The sequence below is a fragment of the Penicillium cataractarum genome (genome assembly GCF_028827025.1).
Source record: "Penicillium cataractarum strain IBT 29864 chromosome Unknown utg000002l, whole genome shotgun sequence".
Taxonomy (NCBI): Eukaryota; Fungi; Ascomycota; class Eurotiomycetes; order Eurotiales; family Aspergillaceae; genus Penicillium; species Penicillium cataractarum.
This window is the reverse complement of record NW_026622738.1, coordinates 4,734,340-4,753,070: the sequence shown is the minus strand read 5'-3', so window position 1 is coordinate 4,753,070 and position 18,731 is coordinate 4,734,340. Positions and strand designations below refer to the sequence as shown.

Below are 18,731 nucleotides of genomic sequence, written 5' to 3'. Positions count from 1 at the left end.
ACATTGATATCGACCGGTGTGTACAGTATATGATCTAGCTATGCTCCCCCCACGAGAGTTAGGACCACATTCCTTTTTCACACATGGTTTAAAGTCAAAATTGCTTGTTAGTTTGGGAGACCGCAAGTTTGTTTTGTTTTGTTTTTCTCTCTTCCCACCACCCTCATCGTCATGCAGAAAATGCTTGTGGCGAAACCGAACCTGTTCGAGACCACTCCTGGTCAAGTGCATATAAAATTTTTTCTTCATGGATGACGGTAAGCTCTCGCGTTCATCAGAGTCAGCGAGCTGACACAGCCAATCATGGAGTGAGGGCCGGGGGGAGGGTGCGATGCCCAAAACACGCATTCGTGCCCAACGCCCAACCGCGCCAACGCCTGCTGGTGGCAACGTCTTCTGGCCGCAGCACTGCTGGCCCGAGATTGGCTGGTTGATATCTTATGGAAGCGGGGGGAGGATCATCCACCCTTTTCCCATGCCCCCCTCTTGGGGCTGATTCGTCCAGCCCACGATCTCATGTCGAAGAACGATTCCAACACGACCTGCCGCTGGACTGCAGATTCGAAACGGGGTCCCGTCCTAGATGGTGGTGGTCAGGTCTTTCTTATTATTTGACCGCTCTGTCTCTCTCGCACTCTCTCTTGCGCTCTGCTTTGCGGGATCCACTCGAGGTCCAAGTGGAGATCGACATCCATTCAGCCCAAAGGGCACAGACTGAGTAGCAATCCAAGCTGTGATGGGGGATCGGCCTGACCCTGGTCTCTTGTAAATTTTTGCATCGTGATGCGATGAGTAGTCGTAGTGTATCGTATTTGATGGAGTCCACCAAAGATTTTCGACTCAAGGTTTCTGGTGCCTGACCAAAAAGAGGGGGCAGGGAGGAGGTCCGAGGTGGAAACTGCATCGACTCAGGCGGCTACCAGCAGTGATTGCCCGTCAAGGATAAAGACCAGAACAAGGGCCAACAGGGTCACACAGGGCCCGTCTAAGCCAGATTGGATCATGCATGCCTTTGGTCTTGATTGCAAGGCAGATATTGGCCGGGGCCAGGTGCAGGGCTGTTTGGGATGAGGTGGTCGGAGTGGGGGAGTCGTGGCACCAGCCCAAAGGACCCAAAAGGAACCAAACGGCCCAACCGCCCTCGTCCTTTTCCCGGTCTTTTTGCCCTTAGTTCGCCCCTCTCCCTCTTCCTTTCTTCGACTCTCCAACTTTCACCTCCATCCCCATCCGACCTCTCCTCCCCCTTCTCCCTCTCTCTTCCTCCTGGTCTCTGAAAAAGGAAAGCAGGAAAGCATAGTGGATTTGACAGTGTGACCGCACTGAATATCGACCCAGAGGATCACAGCCCCCCTCCTCTACTCTCCGGTTCCGTCTCCTCTTCAACCTCTTCTCTTCCACAGCCTTGCCAGACTTGATTCAGTCGCTTGGCTTATAGTGAACATCCACGGATACTCTCGATTTACCCCCAGGATATATTTTCTCTTTGCCGGATCAACCAGAACCCCCCAAGGATCTCCAGGATTTTCCGTGTTGTTGCCTTAATCCCGTTGGACGCCATCTACCATCCCGACCAGGACTATCAGGACTACTTCCCAGGACTCTTTTACTCTCTACTGGCCATTTTCCCGGGACTGCAAGAGATTCCCTCTCTGGTTCATCTAAAGTGGTGAAGCATCTCGACCTTGGATTCTGTTTTCTTGCCGGTCGCCTCATAGAACACCCTGTACTTTCAAATATAACCCACGGACACACAAAACCACATCGCCTTCCGTCGTTCTCACCTGGCAATCTTCCCAAAGGATTTCTTTTCAGCACTGCCCTCGGATATTTTCATTTTATTCTCTTGGCCGGAATTAAAAAGAATCCACCTCTTCAGGACCTTGTTTCATCTGGACAAAATACCCTCAGGACTCCCATAATGACAGGCCGTCAGAATGAATACTTCATCCCGGGCGATGGAATCAGCCGCGAAGTGATTCAAGCAGATATCTGCCGCTACCTTGGAAACGATGCGCTCGTGAGACCTGGCAACCATAGTGTCCGTCTCCTTTTTTTTTCCTTTTGTGTCTTTTGTACGCTGTAACCTCGTGGTAAACTGACTCATCCCACAGGGCCGCCAAGGATTCTTCATCCGTGCTTATCGGAATCTCACATCGGTAAGTAGTGACTATTCGACATCTATTTTTTCAGAACCACATGGATTCGCAGGATCAAAATGAACAAACCATCTGACCAGAGGACCGGATTTTTCTTATAGGAGATGATTGCTGATCTGAAGGCCGACTCCGCTCGTTGGGAAGCGGATGTCTCGCGTCGGGCTGACCTAGGCTATCCGAGAGGTAGTTACATTCAAGATGTGAACCCATCTCATGCCCCTAACACTGTCTCAGCGAACTATGCTACCTCGGCCATCCATGAGGTTCGCCAACAACAGGGGCCTTCCCCTTCCACATACAGTGCTGCTCCCGCACAGCCCTACATGGACCCTTACTCCCAAAGTCCGTACAGCGGATCCCAGAGTGCTCCTTACCCAAACCCTTCTTACACATCCACCCACTCTCCCTACGGACAAGGCCAAGCTCCGTACCCTCCGCCTCAGGTCACCTACTCTGGCACCCAGCAACCGGTCGTGACCACGGCGGATATTCACCCTTCTTCTTACACCTACTCGGCAACTGGCCCAACCTATGGTGGTTACGAAGGTGGTCCCCGCAATGCTCCCAGATACCCGGGACCAGGTTATGATGCCGAGTCGGACTATTCTCCCGTGACCTCCGGGATAGCATACCCTGCTTCAACTTCTGCCGCGGATTCCCGGATGACCGGTTCAATGGAGCCCAGATATACCCCGGAATACGAGCGCAGTAGGCCTCAACCGACCAGGGAAAGGGATCCGCACCGCGGACGGCGGTAAATCCAGAAAACAAGAAAAACATGGCAGTCTTGCGCATGCATGATATGATGACCTTTTTTCTTACATTCTGTCTCCCCCAACTCCCCGTATTTTTTCCTCTCTTTCCAATATGGCTCCCACTCGATGAATTTCTTTTTCTCCCAACCGGACATACCATGATGTATCCTGGGAAATAATGATGTCGACGAAACCCCCCTCCCCCTCCAAAAAATCTTCTTGCTGGACAAATCCTCTCCACTTTCTCAACCTCGTCGGCCATTTCATCGTCGTGTCTTTTGTTTCCAATCCAGTGAAGGACCTTTTGTCTGTTTTCCACAGGCCAGAGAATTTCCACTTCGGGCCACAGGTCATCCACAATCCCATGGTCCCGTCGGGAGAACAATTCCAATATCCACTGGACATGCCAATTGCTGCCTGCTTGTCACTGACTGGATATGCCTTCAATGGAATGACGATTTGATCTCGGCTTTTCTGGCACATGGTCATGGAACCCTCGGGAACTTTCTTCTTTAATTACCCTTGCACTATCGTGCAGCTGGTCGGTTAGGAGTAGGAGCATTGTGTGTTGAATTGGGTGTTTCAACGGGAAACGGCGGCTTTTTCTTGGATTTGAGCTCATCTTCCCGGCTCTAATGATACTTCCAGATGCATCGCCGTCTTCGGGGTTTTTCCATGTTTCTTCTTTCTTTTTGCCTCGGGGTTTGCTTTATCTGTGGCCGGTGTACTGGATTATGTGTGTTTAGCATTTGTTTTGATTCCTTGATTCTTTTTTTTTTTTTCTCATCTTGTCTCTTTTCTTCTTTTCTTTGTGTGATCTGGACTACCCTTGGTCGGGGCACTGGGGTTTTTTTTATCTTCATGTTTTTTTGTGCTTTTTCTCTCATTTTTCCTTCCGCTGGCTGTTGGGAGAGACTGCTTTGATAAAGCGATGCTGATGAAATACATGTAGATATGAGCATATATGGCGTTATCCCGTCTTGTGGTTGACGCTTACGGCCTTTTTTGGATGATTGGTTTCGTACCATCTTAATGGAACCACACCTTGGAGAATTCCTTCTGCTCTGTCCATGTCTCTTGAGATGTTTAGTATAGGTTGGCATCGGCCTGATCTAACCCATAATATACACAACGATGTGCAAGTCCTAAACTTTGGCTATTCTTGTAGTCTTCTGATCTTGGTTGAATCAAAAACATCGTACTGTACTTGTATCAATCTTTTAGAATGTCACCCAGTCTACTGGGAACCCACACTCAGATGCTCCTCGTCCACTTAAAACCGTCGCACAAATTTGTGTCTTCGCCCTGACCTCTGTTTCCGAGCACCAGTCCTCGTCCTGAACGTAGACATGCCCTCTTCAACGTTTGTCCCCACTAGACAATTGTTACTGAAACATGAGACGATGAACAATTCTCACTCTCTAAATTGAATCATCCTACGCATACCCAAATTGAACACAAGAAAGCGACTTCGCATTGGCTATATAGCCACTTTCAAAACATAGTACATACACTGCAGTGCAACGATCTCGACACCCGACCATGCCGAGTCTGCACGCAAACAAAAGATTGGTATCAAAGCGCCTCTCCAGGGCAAGAAACGACCACCGTGGAATCGCTCCCCGTCAACGACAGAGACTGGACAAATCCCCTGCCGAAGACATTCCCCAATTGTGCAGGCGGCATTCGCTAAAGCTTTCCATTTTCTTCCCACGTCGGTTGAATCATTTATTCTTCAAGGCAAAAGAAGTTCGACAACGGCCTTTCTATAGTATCGTGTGGCTCGCTGTTCGCTCTCGGTCGCTATTCGCTTAGTCCTCGTAGCCCTGGGGAACCACGCGCGGACCCTTGGGGACTGTGTGATAAATGCTGGTTAGTCTCAGGGAGCCAATTGGTGTTTCGACATCCTCAAATGGCTGGAATAGGCGAGATAGAACGATTTGCATGCTTACTGGGGTATGTCATGGGGATAGGCTCCGGGTCAACGTCACCGAGAGCCCGGCGGAGCGGGGGAAGAGTGACGAGCGCGACGGGGCCCATAGAGCCGATCAGGAGGGAGTAGAGGATCGCAGGCTTCTCGTGAGAGGCCCAGCGGATGTACCGCAGGGGAGTGGACCAGAATTGAGGGGTAGACATGATGATAGACCGGGTCGGAGGTCGACGGGCGGTTCGGGAGGAGTTTTTCGAGTAGGAAAAGCGGTTAAAGAAGCGCAAAGGCAATAAACGACACGATTCTTGAAGAGTCGAGTCAAAAATATGCAATTACCACCCGGTTATTGGTTGGTGGTCGAGGGTAAGCGGCGGGGGAAGGTTCAAAATCGGTAGGCCGTGGGGAAGAAGTGAAGTTCGACGTTCGGAGATGCGATGGATCCCAGCGAGTCTTGGCACCGTTCCCATTAACACGTCGCCCTTTCGGGTGATCTATACTATCTCCCGCCTACGTCCCCTCTTCAACCTCCTTCTCTCTTTTTACGTTCTTTTTGCCCTCTCCATTTTTTTAAGCTGGGCATCCGATCCGCTGTGCGGAATTATTCCAAAATGCGGTGGTGCCTTGCGTTGCTTCTTTGCTGTTTCTTGGCTGCCGTCAACGCTCTGAGTAGCTCCGGCAGCCGCCTGTTGGTTGTCCTTGACGAGTCTACAGAGAAGAGCGCCTACTCGACCTTGTGGTCCGATCTGGAAGGTAGTTGAACTTTGGATCCTTTCATTCGAAACTCTCTAACGGGTCAATTAGGTCGTGGATACGATGTGTCCTTCGAATCACCCAAGAGCGACAAGCTGTCCCTCTTCCAGCATGGCGAAAGAGCTTACGACCACCTTCTGATCCTTCCTCCCAAGTCCAAGGGTGAGCGCTCAACCCCCCGGTGTGTATAAGTGCCAATTGACTAATTGTTACAGGCCTCGGCCCCAACTTGACCCCGAAGAACATCCTGGAATTCTTGAACAAGGACGGTAACATCCTCCTCGCCCTCTCCGGCAAGGCCTCCACCTCCAGCGCCGTCAGCTCCCTCCTCCTCGAAATTGACATCCACCTCTCGAACGACCGCTCAGCCGTCGTCGTTGACCACTTCAACTACGACACTGTCTCGGCCGCCGAGAAGCACGATGTCCTCCTCCTCCAGCGTCCTGGACCTCTGCGCCCCGACGTCAAGGCCTTCTTCGACGGCGAGGGTGTCCTTGCCCTGCCCCGCGTGGCACCCCAGACCCTCGGCAGTGACAGTGCTCTCGTTGCACCTATCTTGCGCGCCCCGGCCACTGCCTACGCTTACAACCCGAAGGAGGAGATGCCCGCGGCCGAGGATATCGAGGCCACTGGCTCCCAGTTGAATGTGGTCTCGGCCATGCAAGCTCGCAACTCTGCCCGCTTCACTGTTCTCGGCTCCGTCGAGGCGCTGGAGGATGAGTGGTTCTCGGCTTCGGTCAAGGCCCCCGGCGGCAAGAAGACTCCCACCGTTAACCGTGAGTTCGCTAAGCAATTGACTGCTTGGACCTTCAAGGAGACTGGTGTCCTCAAGGTTGAGAAGATTGAGCACCACCTGGCCACCGAGGGCGAGGTCGCTGCCGAGGATCTGAACCCCAAGATCTACCGTATCAAGAACGAGACCGTACGTAAAAGATATCACGCTCCTGCATGTCCAATAACTAATTGATGAAACAGGTCTTCAACATCGAGGTTTCCGAGTACTCCTACGACAAGTGGGTTCCCTTCGAGGTCCCCGGCGAGGACGAGCTCCAGCTGGAATTCACCATGCTCTCGCCCTTCCACCGCCTGGCTCTTGAGCCCACCAGCCGCACTGAGACCAGCACCGTGTACAGCGCTCAATTTGTGACGCCGGACCAGCACGGCATCTTCTCCTTCCGCGTTAACTACAAGCGGCCTTTCTTCACCAATGTTGAGGAGAAGCACGAGGTGACTGTGCGCCACTTTGCGCACGACGAGTACCCGCGCAGTTGGGCTATCAGCGCTGGCTGGGTCTGGATCGCCGGTCTGTGGTCGGTGATTGGAGGATTCTTGGCCTTTGTTCTCGTCTGGCTTTACTCGGCTCCTGCTGCTGATAAGGTTAAGAAGACGCAGTAGATCTGTATTACAATTGTATTGTCAATGATGACGTGGATTTGTTTGTTTTTCGTCCGATCTGTCTACTATCAGTATACCCTCAATGGCTGTATAGAATTGATGGCTCTAGCTGCAGAGCTTTGCTAACAGCAATAGACTGGCAACACGTAGTCCTATTCGCGTCCGAGACGCCTTTGTAGATGAAGCTTGGGAATTCTTTGCATATAATTTGGTCACGCACAAATGTACCCAGTGTCTTATTTCAGATTGGAGATGCGCCATGATATAAAAAACAGAACTCCAGACCATGCCAGCATGAATCAACCCATCTTCTCCTTGTAGAATACAGCGCAATGCAGCTCTCCACTGTCGATTGCGTGTCATGCGTATCGTACTCTCCGAGACATCCCGTGATAAACACATTATGCCCTCACAGTCCACGAGTCTTCTCCGGGTCCATTTGTACCTCGTCGCCACTGAGTTCCTTGACGGATGTGTAGGCTGGCCGCCCAGCGTACAGCTGCCCCGAGGAGCTCGGCTTCTTCTCGTCCATCTCCTTCGCTACCGAGATGGGGTGGTTTCCGCGGAATCGCTTGCGCATATCGATCATGCCGCGTCTATATCAATAGAAGATGTCACTGGTCAGCAATGATACCCTCGTCCGGTCTCCTAGACATGTCCTCGCGCGGTGTCACGGAAATGATCCCACTCACTTGCACTCGCTGAACCCTTTGCGCAACTGCTGACACTTCATTGGCAACTCTTCGGCGAGCGGCGACGCCAGACATTCACGTGGCGTATGCCGCTGGACCATAATACAGTCAGACTCCTGCAAGCATTGAGCCAGCGCCTCTCCTGTGTAGTGGCATGCGGTTAGCTCATATGATTCGAATGGCTGCGGGCGCAGTGTAGGTGGTACAAGGTGCAAGACACGCTCGTAACGCTGAAAGCAGTATGACAGTATGACTTACTGATATCCTGACACGAGCTGGGCATGGTGAATCTCGCAAATGCAAAATGTCCAGATGGCCAGCGCAAATGCAATCGGCAGACTGACTCTCCGGCAAATTCGGGCGATCATTCAACAAGTCGCTGATTGGCCCGAGGTCGGTATCTCCCCGGATGAGGTAAGCACGACTTTCACATGAACATGACGTCGCGCGATTTCGCGACTTCTTCATATTCCCCGGTTCAATTCCTCTGTCTGCTTTAAACAAGAACGGTTCTACCAGGACGTGCTGGAACGACTATATGCGTAGATTTTGGGTGTGTCGCTTTCCATCATGGCGCGTGTTCCCCTGATTGGGAGACTCTTCTGGTATGTCCCGCTCCCAAGCGTATCTGAACTTACACTTCGTGAACTAACACATGAGCTGCAGGTTCGAATACCTGGCGCTTTTTGCGTCCTTGATACTTGTTCTACTCGAAACTATTATTCATCTGATTACTTTTTGCCTTCGTGAGTGGGATTTCTCGCAATGCCTTTTACTAGTGTAGACTGCTAACCTGTATCTAGCAACGCCGATTATCAGTTTCTGCTACGAACAATCAAAATCGATTTTCAACAAGTTTATCTCCACGGAGCCTCGAGAAAAGCGAACGAAAGAGGAAATCTTCGCAGCCTCGATCGCGGAGGCGTCGGATTTCATCGAGATATGCTCGCTTTTCGGGTATGAAGCAGAGGAGCATATCGTCCAAACAGGAGACGGGTATCTTCTTGGACTACACCGATTGGCCTATCGGAAGGGCGAAGAGAGTATTAGAGTGAATCAAGGTGCTGGTGGACTCAGCAAGAAAGTCGTTTACCTTCACCACGGCCTTCTCATGTGCAGCGAGGTGTGGGTTGCCCTAACCGACGAACAGCGGTGTCTGCCCTTCCAGCTGGTTGAAAAGGGTTATGATGTGTGGCTTGGCAACAACCGTGGCAATAAATATGCGAAGAAATGCATCCGATTCTCGCCTGGCTCGCACGAGTTCTGGGACTTTTCGATCGATCAATTCGCCTTTCATGACATTCCTGACAGCATCGAGTACATCCTTGGAGTGACCGGCCAGCCGTCATTATCCTATATTGGATTCTCGCAAGGAACAGCCCAAGCTTTTGCAACACTTTCTATTCATCCCCTTCTGAACCAAAAGGTGGATGTCTTTGTGGCACTTGCTCCTGCAATGGCTCCTTCGGGGCTACGCAATCGCATTGTCGACTCTCTGATGAAAGCATCGCCTGATTTCTTGTTCCTACTATTTGGTCGACGCAGTATATTGTCATCGACAACCATGTGGCAAACCATCCTATACCCACCAATCTACGTCCGCATCATCGATATGGCACTATCAGCCCTGTTCAACTGGAAGTGCCGCAACATCACCCGAACACAGAAATTGGCCGCCTATCTCCATCTGTACTCCTTCACCAGCACCAAGTCCGTCGTGCACTGGTTCCAAATCATCCGCAACAAGAACTTCCAATTCTTCGACGACGAAACTCACGCCCCCTTCAGCGTCGTCGCAAGTGAGCGTTTCTACAAGCCCGTCAAATACCCGACTCGCAATATCAAAACTCCCATCGTGCTCTTGTACGGCGGCAGTGACAGCCTCGTCGATATCAATGTCATGCTCCAGGGTTTGCCTCGTGGTACAGTCGCCAAGGCAATTCCTACGTATGAGCACCTTGACTTCCTGTGGGCCGAGGATGTCGACCGCCAGGTGTTTGGTCATGTCTTTGATGCACTCGAGACGTATAGTCACAGTGCGGTTGATCCCACCGAGCCACCTCTGCTTGAGGTGCGTCATGATGGGAAGATGCTCATTGATGGACGTGCTTCTAATACTTCGGCGCCGCGAATTCGTTCGAAGGAGACTCTATTAAATGGTGCTTCGTAAATCTTCATTGCATAGATTCATGTCTTTTACTGCGTTTCTTCATTCGCTGTAGCTCTTTTGCCATATTTACATAGCCCATCCTGTATATTACATTGAATATTGGTGGTTCTCTGCATAAACCTCCGCATATACAATTACATTAACCTGTCTTCATACCAATCCAGCCCTGATGATTCCCAGTTGTTCCTATTTAATCTAGGTTCCTGGTACTTGGACGACAAGTTAGCCTTCACAGAGGAGCTCCTGCTCCACTCTCTGCAGCATCTTCCGGTCCACTTCTCTGCACTCTCCACACCAGGGTCATTGCATTATTATTGTCATTACGGTGATCTGGTGGATTGGGGGTTCTCTCTTTCTAGAAGTCTGAAACTAGCAAACAGAGAAACCCACTATCTAGACATTTTAACTACCTCTTCTTTCTCTCGGGCATCGAGTCAGTCTCTTGACCCGAGGTTGACATGATTTGACTTTTTAGTGAGAAAAGTATGGCCGTCCATGTGCATGTTCAATTATTGGGCTAGATTTAAGGAGGTGCAATTTGGCTACAATGCCAAAAGCTTGGAGGCCATGATACCCCGCAATACCGGGATTGAGGAGGCCAATTTGAACGCCTACACCACCGTCATACAGTCTGTCTAGGGTATATTGAACCTGGCAGAGGCCAGAGGGGAAGATGGCCCCAGCGCGGTCTTCTTGGGCACCAACATGGCTTTGATTGCGGGCCTAACGGGATGGACGACCCCTCGTTCGCCAGTCAGGGCCAAGGACCACGAGCAAGAGGGTTAGGGAGAATGGTTGTTTTGATGTTGGTTCCACCTTGTCTTTTAAATTTGTTTAAAATTCAATTTTATATACCCCGAGGTGGTTTGTATCCACAACTTGTCCAATTGGAACAAATTATCACGTATATTGCTTTGCTAATTCGTCGAGGTACTGATAGCTCATCATGTTTGTATTTCTACCCCGATTCAATCCGTGACATCCTCCGCTTTTGGGGATCATTAGTTATGTTGCTACTCCACATGTCGTTCTAGTCGATCTTGCTAGCTATTATTACTCGCAGACTCGCTCTATTCAGGGAGTGGCTTATCACAAAAATGAAGGCCTTCTCCATAAAGTCGTTAGTTCCCAGCTTCTGTTTACTTATCGTTCTGTGAAGATAAAGTAGACTTGATTCGATGCTATAGTCAACCAGCTATATCCTTTCCCCCTTAGGTATACTCCAGCAACCCTTCTTGGGAGTTCCTGTTATCCAGGCAAAGCAATCCACTCACGCAGTTTATTCCACACCGATTGCGATTCCGATGTTGAGCTGGTGGTCGATCTAGACTTGGTGGTATCAGAATACATCGAATCAGAATCGGTCGAATCAGAGTTAGTCCATCCAGTACTTCTCGATGCAGATGTTGATCCAGACTTTATAAGCTTATAATTAGGTATCAACTTTGGATCCACTAAAGCAGGACCCAAGAAATAAGCGTCTGCCATCTTCAACAAGAATGCCGGGTTATCATTCCTAAGAAGAGCATAAAGACGTTGCATAATTTGGTCTTTTTCCTTGGCCAAAAGATCCACGTCTCGGTTGGTCGAACAGCAAGAGCATTCCTCAGTGCAGTGCCCAATGCCTCTCACCCTTTCTGAATTCAAATGACGCCGAGCACAACATCCACAAGCTCTACTGTAGCAGCCTCCACGAGGTACACAATCTTCCACGAGTTTTTTTTCGCATATAGCATATCCGGCATTGCCTCAATGAATCATATTTCTCTTTCAAAGGTCGGGCGGGGTTCATCAGCTCGTGTTCGTAGAGCTCTATCTCTTGGGCTCTGTGTTTTCGCTTGAGCTGCTTCAGTTGCTCCTCAAAGCTGGTAGGCTCGGTCTTCTCGTTCGGCTTGAAGGTTGGTCTAAGGCTTTTGATCTTGCTCTCCATCATGTCTACGCGTTGCACGGTAGCCCCGAGGCAATACTTAGCGTAAATGACTTTCACGAAGACGTCACGATGGAAGTTGACTCTTTGACCATATTGAATGCGATACCAGTCGTTTTGAGGCCGACCATGCCTATCATAGGAAGATTGGGGTGGGTTTGCATAGTCCGCGACTGCTGTGAATGCTTCGGATTTTCCGAACATGTCGGCTAGCAATCCCCAAGGCATGTAAACACGTCCACTGAGGGTCCTTCGTTTAATATGTAATAAGAAATATAATTTAAGAAGATGGTGAAAATTAATGAGAGGAGTTCCAAGGAAGGTTCCAGAGGGCAATGAGATTAAGGCATGACTGAGGAATGACACTTAGATATGCCGCTCGCGTCTCTGAGCCACACGTAACCAGATAATCTCCTTTCTACTCTCAAGCAACTCTCGTTTAGTTCATAAATGCCCCTCCAGATACATGGAATGTCTGGCCCGTCAACCACTGCGAGTCCCGACTAGCAATCAAAGCCGCCACGCCCGCAACATCCTCCGGGAGCCCTACACGACCCAAAGGCGACCACTTGGAAAGCAAATCCTCAATCTGCTTCGGAGTCATGTTCTCCCCGCCGGGAATATACTTGGGCGAATTATGATCATACATATCAGTCTTGACTCCGGCCGCCGCAATAACATTGACCGTGATGTTTCGTGGTCCAAAGTCTACCGCAAGACATTTCGCCATACCGAGAATAGCTGCCTTGGAAGAGGCGTAAACTGCGTGTCCAGGGACGCCCTGCCAATATTGAGTCAGAATAAAGCATATTTCCCAGTATACAAAAAGAATCCATATTTCTTACCTTCACCGCAGAAATAGAAGACGTCAACATGACTCGCCCAAAATCCTCCAGATACTTATACGCCTCCTGAGCAACAAAATACTGACCCTTGACATTAACCGCAAAAATGCGATCAATATCATCGCCAGTCACTTCTCCCAGGGCACCGAAATGTTCAATCCCCGAGTTGCTCACGACGATATCCAACCGGCCGAATTCGCGCTTGACAGCCTCGAACATGGTGCTTACTTCGGCCTCGTTGGAGACATCAGCTTTCACTGTGAGAGCGCGGACTCCGTGAGTGCGGATTTCGTTCGCGATGGAGTCGGCTGCGGTAGATGAGGAGACATAGTTGATGGCTACGTTTGCTCCGCGCTGGGCGAATTTTATGGCAATTGCGGCGCCGATTCCGCGACTGGCGCCCGTCACTGGATTGTAGAGATAGGCCAAGTTAGTTCTTTGGATGTAGTTGGATAGCATAGAGGTGGGATTTTCATACCGAGGGCGACTTTGCCGGATAGTTCTTTGTTCTCGGACATGTGTGTGACGGATTACTAGATAGACTGAGTGATTGTTGTGCACAATGCGGGGGGTGACTGTGTAGTGCAGGGGAGTCCTCGTTTATATACGCGATACAGGTACAAGGTGACCCCCGCTGTCAGTACAAGTAGAACTATCGGTGAGAGGGGGCTGCAGGTCTCTATAGCTTGTTATCCCCAGTCGTTCTTCCTGCTGCATGAATCCCGCGCAAGGGCGAGACTGGGCGGCCTAAAGGGTTTTGGATGTTACTGTCAATATTGTTCAAGTCTAACTACGAAAGAGTGTTGTAGATTAGAATCACTAGTAGACTTTCATAATGCTATCACTCATAGGTGGAATTATAGCTAAGAGAACGATGCCAGGGCTATCAAGAACAATTATTTAAAAGACGTTTCAAAAGAGAGGAATTTAAACCAGTTCATCTAGGGTCAGAATTCAGACTCCTTATTAGCCACTATACATACACCTTCGTCACGATGGTATACATCTACCAATTTCCTCACTATCTAGATGACCATCCTCAAATACAGACAGACAGCACTAGTGTCCAATACCGATTACCTTACATACTGAAAAGTAAACATTGCATATGCAGATTCATTCAATCCAAACCCAATCCATAACTTCAAAGCGTACATACTGAGAACATAAAACTCGGGGATTTCCTTCTGCCATCATCTAGTAGTAAAACACCCACACAGACAGAAAGGCAAAGAGCCCGGGATCAAAAAATCGCTCATTAAAGAGAACAGAAAAGGAAGAAAACACAGTGCCCGTTCCAGGACATTCGTTACCCCGACCTGACCAACCCCCTGGATGGAAAAAAAAACAAGAAGTCACGATGAAACGCCCATCCCCCGAGACACTTCGTAGAAACTGCCGGGGGAAGAAAACAAATTTTTCTGGTTACATAGAGCAGAATTACAGAAGCAGAGAGAGAGACATGTGAGGAGGCCAAAATGTATCAAGATATCAAGATGCAGGAGAATGCAAGGTAAGTTCTTCAGTCTTCGTCAGCGTCAGCGCCGTTCACAGTACTCGTGGCGGCACTGGTGGCACTTTCGGCGGCATTGGGATTGTTGAACGTAAGCTTCAGTTTGGGACCAGGAGTGCCGGCAGTTTGAGGAGTTGCGGTGCCAGAGGGAGCACCCGCTGACTGGCCATCGCCGGCGACGGAGTCGGTGCCATCAAAGTTGGCAAATTGGGGATGATCAGCGGTCAGCTTCTTCAATTCGCTCACGCATTTAGACTGTTCATGTGTTAGTCAAGAAATCTATCGAAACCAATTTAGTGTCAAGATGCAGGAATCACATACCTCAATGTCATTGGCATCCTGGAACAGCAGACTTCCATCCTCGTTGAATGTCCGAGCATTCTGGCAGAGAAGATGAATGTCGTCCCGGAACTCCTTCATGCTCTGGTAATCGTCACGCTTGATTTTCCTCTCGATCATCTCCACCGCAATGGGGTTCTGGATAATTTTGTAGTAATCGGGGTACTGCGAACGGGGCGGCGGCTTCATGAACGGTTCAATGATCGAACGCAGGACAGTGCCTCCTTCCTCGCCGTCAGAGTCGTCGAGCTCCACCTCTTCGGTCATGTCCTTCAAAGACTGCATCACGCTGTTGACAATATTCGTCAAGATGGACCGGTCGGAACTGCTGAGGGTATCCGGAATCTTGGGCTGACGACCCCTCTTGCGCTTAGGCTGTGGAGTCTCCTCGGCGACCTCTTCGGCCTTGCGCTTGGAGGGAGCAGGACCACGACGACGCTTTCGTGGAGGAGTTTCGTCGTTGTCGACGGGTTCAGGCGACGATTCAACCACACCTTGTGCCTTGAGCTTCCTCTTCTCCTTTCTAACCTTGCGATCTTCTCGTTCTTGCAAGTACTGCTCAACCACGTCATCGATTGACGCGCCGGTTTCCTCGCACTCGGCCACGAGCTTGGTCCACTCCTCAAGAGGAATATCATCATCATACCGCTTGACCTTGCGTTCACGAGCACCACGACCGTAAACCTCGGTCACGGGCTCCTCGGCAATTGGAGCGTCCTCTTGCACGTAGATGTCGGGCAACTCCTCGTCACACATCAAACGAGGGTAACGACGACCGGGACCGTATTCGTCAGTCTTCTCACGGTCTCTGTCCATCTGTTGGAAGATGGCAAGCTCCTCTTCAGAACGAGCCATGATCTCGTTCAGGTCATCATCTTCCATCTCCTCTTGGTCACCAAGTTGTTCCGTATCTTCCGTAGACTCCAAAAGGTTGCGGAGGAATTTGTCTCGCTCTTCGTTGGTGGACTTGTTGTCGAATTTACCAGCCTGGATGACCTTGCCGTCCATGTCGAGCTTGAACTGGGCACGTTCCAAAATCTTCTCTTCAACGGAGTTAGAACTGATCAGTCGCAAAATGCGAACCTCGTTCTTCTGTCCAATACGATGGGCACGATCCTGGGCTTGCAAATCCTGGTGAGGATTCCAATCGGAATCGTAGATAATGACAGTATCGGCGGTCTGCAAGTTCAGACCCAGACCACCGGCACGGGTAGAAAGCAAGAAGCAGAAGTACTCAGAGCCGGGTTCATTGAAAACCTTGAGAAGGTCCGAACGATCATCCGACTTTGTGGAACCGTCCAGACGGAGGTACTTTAGGCCTCGCATGCGAAGGAAATCTTCCATGATGTTCATAATCTGCGTCATCTGGAAGAACATCAAGACACGATGGCCGGTGGCACGGAACTTGGGCAGAACTCGGTCAAGCAGCTCGAACTTTCCGGCTGTTCGCCAAAGCAGATCGTTGGTCATGCGGCTGGGGTTCATCTGATCTTCAACGGGTTCGAAAACGAAAGGATGGTTGCAAAGCTTGCGCAGCTGCATCAGCATGTTGCTGAGACCGCGCACATTAGTCTTACCACCCTTGCCATCGCTAACGGCCATCTTGTTGTGGGTGACCAATTGCTTGTACAGCCGGGTCTGCAGGGCAGAGAAGCGGCACTTGATGACGCGCTCTTGCTTGTCGGGAAGATCCTTCTCGACATCCTTCTTCAGACGACGGAGCAGGAATGGACGAAGAACCTTATGCAGACGACGAATAACGAGCAGCTGCTCTTCTTCAGTCAGGTCCATACGATCTTGACCACCAGTGTTGGCGAATGGGGTGTTAAACCATTCATCAAACGACTTGACGGACTTGAAGATGTTCGGCAAGACGAAGTTGAGAAGTGCCCACAATTCAGGCAGGTTGTTTTGTAGGGGCGTACCGGTCAAAATCAAACGATAGCGGGTGTGGTAGTATGTCGACAAGGTGCTGCTCAGCTTGGAGCTGGCGTTCTTCATACGATGACCTTCGTCCACAATCATGTGCGCCCACTTGATCTTGGAGAGAATAGGACGATCCTTGATGATGTACTCGTAGGTGGTAAGAAGAACCTGGAAATTGCCCCAGCGGATTTGCTGTTGTTGCTGTTTGCGAGCATTAGGAGGACCCTTGTAGACCACCTTTGTGACTGACGGTGCCCACTTCTCGAACTCCAGGTTCCAGTTGGTCAGGGTACTAAGAGGCACGATGACAAGGAAAGGTCCATTATTCCTCTTCTTCTCAATGATATGGGTGATCAAACTGATGGACTGGATGGTCTTTCCGAGACCCATCTCGTCCGCAAGGATACCGTTCAGGTTGTTGTTGTAGAGCGAAATCATCCACTGCAGACCCTTCAACTGGTATTCCTTGAGTGTACCACCAACCAGAATAGTCGGCTGCTCGGTAATCGTCTCTTGGATGCGATGAGCCACGGCATAGTAATCAACCTTCTTCTTTCCAGAGGTGCCATCATCATCTTCGTCACTGTCAGCCAACTCTTCCTCTTCGTCCTCGAAGTCTTCGTTGTCGCCATAGCGCTCGGCTTGGTTGCGCTGTTGCTGTCTGACGGAGTTGGCAAGTTCCTTCAAGAACTTGTCGGTCTGTCCAAGCAAGTGCGAAATACGCGAATCCTTGGCCTGTCCCAAGAGCTTCAAGTAAGTCTCCTCGTCGTTGGCCTTCAGCGCTTGCAGACGTTGCTTGGCAGTACGCTCCACGCGTTTCTGCTCCTCGCGCTCCATGTGCTGGTGATGCTGGACCATCATACGACCAAGCTTGGTCGCACGATTGCGGCTTGCGGCGCAGGCATTGAAGACTTCGGCAGTGTGGTTAACAATTGCCTGAAGCTGGTCGTATTGCTTCTTCTTCTCCCGCGTCTCGCGAGCATCCCGTTGTTGCTTCTCGAGCTTCTCAGTGATCCGCGCCTCACGCAACGAGGGACGCTTCATACGACGATGAACGGCACGATTCGTCTGGTTCGTCTCGCTGGCGTCGAATCCGGTACGGCGAATCTTCTCACGCAGCGCCTGCTGCTTAGCCCGTAGACCCAACGACTTGAGCTCAATGAGAGCCTTCAGCTTCAGCGAATCATCGCCCGTGGGCGCGTCACTTTTGCTGGTGTCCCAAACACCAATGTTAGCCGAAAGCTTCTCAAGTTCCTTCATACGAGCCGACATGCGGTTGTAAACAACGGTTTCGCGATTCTCACGGAGCTGGCGCCAATCGATGCCGCTGCATTCGAAAGCAGGAATGCGGGGGCGATTGATGCGGTGTTTGTGGCCCTCGAAGCTGATAAGCTTGTGGAGGACGGTCTCATCCAGCTGGAATTTGCTGTACGAGTCCTTGCCGGGAATCACTCCATCGACATCGGTGGTTGATCCGGCGGCGTTCTTATCAGACCCGTCCACGACCTTCTCTGCCAAAGCGACTTTATCCGCAATGGTGGGTGTCTGGGGCTTCTTATTCGGGAACAGCTGCTGGTGGAGAGCCGGTGCAATGGGCTGGTTTTTGGAAAGCGTCTTGAAAGCCATTATTTGGTTCCGAAGGGTAGCCAGTTGCTCTGGCGAAAAGCTTCCACTGCCAACCGTTGCAGCCTTTCGGTTTGCGTTTGACTGGGCGGTACCGGGTTGTGCGTCGGGAAGAGCTCCAGTCATGGATGAAGTCGAAACGTTCCGGGCTTTAAAAAACACGATTGTTGTCAGTATGGGCGTATTCAAAGTATGACAAGATCAGAAGAAAGCTTACCGTGTACCCCATTGGTGGCGGCATCTGGGCCGGCACCATTCTGGTTGACATTCACCGGGTGGGCGACCTGCTGCTGGACTTGTTGAGCCTGCTGCTGGCGCTGCTTCTGTTTCATCAATTGCTGGCGCTGGATAGTCGCAAGAAGCTGGTGGGCCTTGATGTATTCAGGGTCATTAGGGTTGACACCTTGCTCCTGCATCTGCTTGAATTTCTGCGGCGATGTTAGACGGGAGAGCGAAGGCACAAGCAATCGAGTAGCGACAGTGAAGCAGGGGCATTGGGAAATAATTAGGGTTACGCGAAAGATAATCAACTACTAACCTGCAGAACCTCTTGGACGTGCTGCTGAGTCAAGTTCGCCGGCAAGGCATAATTGCCAGGCGCCATAGTGGGCGCCGACTGTAAGGAAGCCATGACGATGCGCGTAATTCCTCAATTCATAGATTGCCCAGGGGCGCGGTGGGCAATCAATGCGACGCAGAACCGAGTGGAA

At 50.6% G+C, this 18,731-nt stretch overlaps 7 protein-coding genes across 7 annotated transcripts; 3 read left to right on the top strand and 4 right to left on the bottom strand.

Moving 5' to 3' along the window:
• Positions 1-1,918: 1,918 nt before the first annotated feature.
• Positions 1,919-2,914, top strand: N7496_003746 (putative transcription factor RfeG; the record flags this gene model as incomplete). Its single annotated transcript, XM_056696677.1, has 3 exons — positions 1,919-2,038; positions 2,112-2,156; positions 2,258-2,914. The coding sequence occupies 3 exons, from the start codon at positions 1,919-1,921 to the stop codon at positions 2,912-2,914; spliced, it is 822 nt and encodes a 273-aa protein (XP_056558889.1).
• Positions 2,915-4,722: 1,808 nt separating this feature from the next.
• Positions 4,723-5,047, bottom strand: N7496_003745 (NADH:ubiquinone oxidoreductase subunit NDUFA3; the record flags this gene model as incomplete). Its single annotated transcript, XM_056696676.1, has 2 exons — positions 4,723-4,766; positions 4,864-5,047. 2 exons carry the CDS (start codon positions 5,045-5,047, stop codon positions 4,723-4,725), a joined length of 228 nt encoding a protein of 75 aa, XP_056558888.1.
• Positions 5,048-5,449: 402 nt separating this feature from the next.
• On the top strand, positions 5,450-6,986 carry N7496_003744 (dolichyl-diphosphooligosaccharide-protein glycotransferase; the record flags this gene model as incomplete). Its single annotated transcript, XM_056696675.1, has 4 exons — positions 5,450-5,591; positions 5,643-5,753; positions 5,807-6,513; positions 6,567-6,986. 4 exons carry the CDS (start codon positions 5,450-5,452, stop codon positions 6,984-6,986), a joined length of 1,380 nt encoding a protein of 459 aa, XP_056558887.1.
• A 409-nt stretch (positions 6,987-7,395) lies between these two features.
• N7496_003743 (PET191 family protein) lies at positions 7,396-7,961 on the bottom strand (the record flags this gene model as incomplete). Its single annotated transcript, XM_056696674.1, has 3 exons — positions 7,396-7,582; positions 7,679-7,820; positions 7,937-7,961. 3 exons carry the CDS (start codon positions 7,959-7,961, stop codon positions 7,396-7,398), a joined length of 354 nt encoding a protein of 117 aa, XP_056558886.1.
• Positions 7,962-8,248: 287 nt separating this feature from the next.
• Positions 8,249-9,848, top strand: N7496_003742 (sterol esterase; the record flags this gene model as incomplete). The annotated part of the gene is made up of 3 exons (XM_056696673.1): positions 8,249-8,283; positions 8,345-8,424; positions 8,482-9,848. 3 exons carry the CDS (start codon positions 8,249-8,251, stop codon positions 9,846-9,848), a joined length of 1,482 nt encoding a protein of 493 aa, XP_056558885.1.
• Positions 9,849-12,214: 2,366 nt separating this feature from the next.
• N7496_003741 (uncharacterized protein) lies at positions 12,215-13,138 on the bottom strand (the record flags this gene model as incomplete). Its single annotated transcript, XM_056696672.1, has 3 exons — positions 12,215-12,556; positions 12,621-13,027; positions 13,099-13,138. The coding sequence occupies 3 exons, from the start codon at positions 13,136-13,138 to the stop codon at positions 12,215-12,217; spliced, it is 789 nt and encodes a 262-aa protein (XP_056558884.1).
• Positions 13,139-14,142: 1,004 nt separating this feature from the next.
• N7496_003740 (putative RSC complex subunit (Sth1)) lies at positions 14,143-18,625 on the bottom strand (the record flags this gene model as incomplete). The annotated part of the gene is made up of 4 exons (XM_056696671.1): positions 14,143-14,388; positions 14,455-18,170; positions 18,239-18,449; positions 18,560-18,625. The coding sequence occupies 4 exons, from the start codon at positions 18,623-18,625 to the stop codon at positions 14,143-14,145; spliced, it is 4,239 nt and encodes a 1,412-aa protein (XP_056558883.1).
• Positions 18,626-18,731: the final 106 nt, after the last annotated feature.